At 53.4% G+C, this 5,220-nt stretch overlaps 1 protein-coding gene across 1 annotated transcript; it reads left to right on the top strand.

Annotated features, from left to right (window-relative positions):
- Positions 1-5: 5 nt before the first annotated feature.
- On the top strand, positions 6-3,490 carry L3HYPDH (L-3-hydroxyproline dehydratase (trans-); the record flags this gene model as incomplete). The annotated part of the gene is made up of 5 exons (XM_010075579.1): positions 6-195; positions 469-638; positions 964-1,086; positions 1,942-2,079; positions 3,365-3,490. Coding segments are annotated over 5 exons (747 nt in total), but the record flags the coding sequence as incomplete, so codon positions are not given.
- Between the last annotated feature and the right edge of the window lie 1,730 nt (positions 3,491-5,220).

Below are 5,220 nucleotides of genomic sequence, written 5' to 3'. Positions count from 1 at the left end.
TGTGCGGCCACGCCGTCCTGGCCCTCGGCCGCTTCGCCCTCGACTACGGGCTGGTGGCAGAGCCCAGCTGCCCCGAGACCCCCGTGCGCCTGCGCTGTCCCTGTGGGCCCGTCACCGCCTTCGTGCCCTGGGATGGTCGCTGCAGTGGAAACCCCGTCCGCTTCCACAGCGTGCCCGCCTTCGCTGTCACCACCGGTGGGGACCGAGCCTGCTGCACTGGTGTTAGGGGAGGGGTTGGTGGCCTGGGTAAGGGGTGTCTGGCAAATCCCTCCCCAATTCCGATGTCCCCCAGAGGCAGGATGATGCTGTCAGGGATGGTGTAAGATGTCACATGCCGCTCAGGCATGGGAGCACTTGCGTTGTTGTCCCCATTCCCCCCTTGCATGCAGCCGGATTCACTTGCTTGGCGTGTGAGCCCACTGCTCAGCATGGTTTCCCCTCATCACCACCCTCCCTTTCTCTGCCCAGACTTGGCCATCAACGTCCCTGGTCACGGGAAGGTGGTGGTCGACATCGGTTACGGTGGCACTTTCTATGCCTTTCTGAGCGCTGAGCAGCTGGGCCTTGATGTGTGCTCTTCGAAGACCAGAGACCTTGTCAATGCGGCAAGTGTGGTGACAGAAGCGGTGAAGAAACAGGTATGGTGGAGCACTGCGGTACCCCAGCATGTTCCCTTTGGGGTGACTGCAACAGACCAAGGCCCTTTATTCCCCCAAGGTGCTCAGGATGGGAGGGAGTCCCATCCTTCCAGCCCCCAGTGAATTTCAGAGTCCTCCTCCAGCCTGACAAGGATGTGAGAAGGATCTCGCTTTGCTGCTGCTGTGTCCGTCTCTGTTACTGGGGAAGCAGAGGTGGAAACGGAGCGGTGTGGCCTTGTCCCCTCCCTCTGGTCCCCTGAGGAAGCTGTACTGCTGGCTGCGCAGCTGCTGCGTGGGTTGGTGAACATGTCTGTGCTGTTCCCAGTTCAAGCTTCATCACCCTGAAAGTGAAGACCTGGCTTTCCTTTACGGCACCATACTGACAGACGGGAAAGATGCCTTCAGTGAGGAGCCCACCACCAACATCTGTGTGTTTGCAGATGAGCAGGTACAGAAACGGGCTCTCCTCCTGCACACAAAGCACCGCCTTTTCCCCTTCTTACATCCACTGCAGAGACGAGGGACAGTTCTGGGGCTTCTTGGTTTGGGCAGTGGTGATACAGTGATGTCTCTGAAGAGCTGGGTGTCACTTAACACATCTTAGATGGTGGCATTTTAAAAACGTTCATACTCATGTCCCATAGGTTGGAATTTCCCAGGAGTTCAAGGGCTGAGGTGGGATCCCAACATAGTCCATGTCCTTAAAATCCTAAACTAGGGGACAGTTGCTGGGGATGAACAGAGCAAGAGAGAAAACAGGGGCTGTAAACTCCTGTCCTTGTCTGCAGTGGATAAAGTATCACATAAATAGCAGGGCAAGTTTTGGTTGGACTTCCCAGCAGTGAGGAGTGTGGAGCATTGGGACGGATCACATTGGAGGCTCAGAAGCTGGCCAACGCTGTGTTTTTGGAGGTTTTAAAAACCAGGCTGGCCAGCAGCTCTCTCAGCTTAAGGAGAGCTGATCCTACCTTGACCCGTGAGAATGGGGAAGGTGGCCTCTGCCCCTCTCAGTCCCTTTGGTATGATGCTGGTAGGCTTTCAGGTGTACCCTAAATAGCCTCAGTATTTATTAGATCACTCATACCTACTAGTTTGCCAAAGCTGACTATGATCCAAAAGTACCCCAAACCAGCTTGTGTTTCGTTCTCATTTGTGATCTATCCGTATGCTGTACGAACCCCTGGGCTACAGGGGTTTCCCCCAAGCGCAGTATAAAGGTGGTAGAGAGAACTGAGGGGAGCAATATCGTTTTCTCTTAAAATCCAAACTACTAGAGCTGGTTCATCTTCTCTTCTGAATGTAGGTCGACCGAAGTCCGACAGGTTCCGGAGTGACAGCTCGCATCGCCTTGCAGTACCACAAGGGACTCATCCAGCTGGATCAGACCAGAACCTTTCGGAGCAGTACCACAGGGTCCTTGTTCACCGGGAAGGCAGTGAAGGCAAGTGACGTGTGCTGGATTTTCCCTCTGTCTTGAGGACTGGTGGAAAAGTGCTGTTGCCTTCATTCAGTGAAGCAGAAAAGCCTTTCTGTGCCTGGGGAAGGGTGTATGGAAGGAGGGAGGTGCCTGGGGGTCTTGCCTTCCCACAAGCTTCAAGCTTCAAGATTTTTTATTAGAGAAGCAAGGTAAGAGGAAGATGTTCTGTTGCATTGCTTCCCTGTAAATCCTCTCTCAGCCATCAGGAAACAACTGAAGTGAGAAATATCTTCAATGCTGATGTAGATAAATCAGTCTGGTCCGCTCTCAGTGGTAGCTGAGGGTGGATTCCTGATTTAGTTACCTCTTCCTCTGCCCCTCTACTCCACTCTCATGAGACCCCCCCCTGCAGTGCTGCATCCAGCTCTGGGGTCCTCAGCACAGGACAGACATGGACCTGTTGGAGCGGGGCCAGAGGAGGCCACGAAAATGCTCAGAGGGCTGGAGCACCTCTCCTCTGAGGACAGGCTGAGAGAGTTAGGGTTGTTCGGCCTCGAGAAGAGAAGGCTCTCGGGAGACCTTACAGCAGCTTCCAGTGCTGAAGGGGGGCTTATAAGAAAGATGGGGACAGACTTTTTAGTAGGGCCTGTAGCGACAGGACAAGGTTTTAAACCAAAAGAGGGGAGATTCAGGCGAGATATAAGGAAGACTTTTTTTACATTGTGGGTATTGAAACGCTGGCACAGGTTGCTCAGAGAGGTGGTAGATGTCCTGTCCCTGGAAACATTCAAGGTCAGGCTGGACGGGGCTCTGAGCAGCCTGATTTAGCTGAAGATGTCCCTGCTCATTGCAGGGGGGTTGGACTAGCCAACCTTTAAAGGTTACTTCTAACCCAAACTGTTCTCTGATTCTATGATTCCCTGCTCAAAGGCTGATCGTGTTGTTCTGCGCATCTGCATTTCCAGGCTCAGCCCTGGCCCCATGGCATCTCGCAGCACATGGCTGGGAAGGCTGGGACATGCCCCGGGGAGCTCTTGGTCTTTGGGTGCGAGCGGCCACCAGCTTGTTGGCCTCCTTTGAATGCTGTGGCAGGGCAGGGGCTTGCGAGCTCAGTCATGCAGGTGCAGAGCTCGTGCAGGCAAGGTTAGTCAGTAAAAGAGCTGCTGCATGCTTTGGGATGGACCTGGGCAGGGCAGAGCACTCGGCGAGGGGTGTCTCTGCATAGGTACCAGGTAGCGCTGGTGTTTCATGGGGTTGGGAGAGCAAAGAACCTCCTGTCACCTCTGTCCTGATCTTAATCCCTCTGCAGGAAGCCAAGTTTGGGGACTACAATGCTGTCATTGTGGAAGTCTCGGGAGAAGCCTTTTACACCGGTACAGCCACCTTCACTGTTGAAGAGGAGGACCCACTGAAGAATGGCTTCTTCTTCAAGTGACCCGAGCCACTGGGCAGTGGCAGAGTCTCACTGATGGTGCTGCGCTTCTCCTGCCCACGCATCTCTGTTCTCCTTCTTCTCATGGCTCATTGCAATATGCCAGAGCAACAGGAACAGCTTTTGGTGGTGTGACAGCATCTGCTGTGTTTGAAGATGACAGGCTGTGTTCTCCTGCTGTGATTAGCATATTGGGTGCAATATGATTAGCATATATGGGCTGCTCTGAGAAGCCATAATACTTTTCTTCTTTTTTTTTAATAATTTTTCACAGAAAATGGAGCTGATCTTGGAGAGCCGTCTTCCAATTTACGTGCCTTCTCTACATCTCCAAATTACTAATTTCAAAGCCAGATTCTTATTAAATGCCAGCTGAAAAGACTGCCTTTCTCCTCTTGTTTTCACTTGCAGTGCTCATTTCGAGGACTCTGCAGTGTGTCACAGCTGTTGGTTTGTATTGCCGGCTCTTCCTTGATGCCTTCCACTCAGCCCGCCGTGCTGCTCTGTCTCCTGTCCCAGCTTCTCCGATCTGCCCTGATGAGGCGTGTTCAGACACCCCCTTCCCCATTGTACTCACTGCACCCCTGCCAGAGCCCTCCTGTGTCCCGGGGCTGGATGCAGGTATTTGCCCAGAACTTCCACTGTACAGTCCCCACTGCATCGCCATGCCATGCTTCTCTGCTAAACCTCTCTTGCTTATCTTGGACCACTGGCTGCAAATACCCCATGGTTAAATTTCAGCAGTAGCAGCTGTATTCAAAAGTCTGAGCCATTATGACCTTTGATTGCTAATTTTTTACTTATTATTTTGTCTCAGCCCTCGGGCAGCTTGCAGAGCAGAGTGCAGTCAATGCGTGCTTTGCCAGGGCCCCTTAAGGGTGGGAAAAAACCCAAACCAAGCCCTGGGCTGTAGGCGAGCATTTGCAGTGGCAGAAGCAGAGCTTCAGACCACTTGTGGCCTGTGATTTCCACTGTGTCTCTGGACAAAGTGGTGTTCATTTATTGAAGCCATTCATGGGAGTGTGCCTCATTAAAATGAGACATGAAAATGAGAATGATCATCTCCCAGTAGCCTGTGCAGCAGAAGGGAGTAAGTCATACTGGAGAGCTTGGAAAAGGTTGGTATAGAAAAACATGGGACGAATTTCTGGAAGAAACAAAAATCCCCTTGTTCAGAGAGTGGCTGTGCTGCCAACAGTGGTTTTCCAGGCTGGCATCTGGGGCTCTTGCTCCCAGCTTTTGTGTATCCCCAGATAGATCCCGTACAGCCTCTGGTCCGGGGGAGCAAGAAGTGATGCACACATCCTCCATTCTTTCAGGACCAAAATCTTCTGTGTGTTCCTGGCTTCTGGGCACCTCCTCTGTGATCATCCCCCCAGCCTGGAGCTGGGGCAGCAAGTCACGACTCCCAGCACAGAAAGCTCAGAAGCTCTTCAGCCACTAATTGTCTTGCAGCCTTCATTATCTGTTCACTATCCCCATGCTGAAGGGATTTTTCATGTTGGGGCAGGCAGCTCCAGCATGGCTGAGAGCAGGGGGACAGGGTCCTGCTGCCCATGTGGGGGTCCCCAACCTGACCCCTCAGCTTGTGAGACCCCAGCCAGGAGAGCATGGAGGGTGGTCCCGGCCTCCGCTGGAGTGTCTCTGGGGGTAGCTGGCCCCTGCCCCTTCGTGATGGGCTGCAGGGCTGTGGGGGGAGAGGGGCCGTGAGGGGAGAGGGGCCGTGAGGGGAG

Source organism: Pterocles gutturalis, unplaced genomic scaffold (assembly GCF_000699245.1).
Source record: "Pterocles gutturalis isolate BGI_N339 unplaced genomic scaffold, ASM69924v1 scaffold35797, whole genome shotgun sequence".
In the NCBI taxonomy this organism is placed as follows: domain Eukaryota; kingdom Metazoa; phylum Chordata; class Aves; order Pterocliformes; family Pteroclidae; genus Pterocles; species Pterocles gutturalis.
This window is presented reverse-complemented; position numbering and strand designations above follow the sequence as displayed.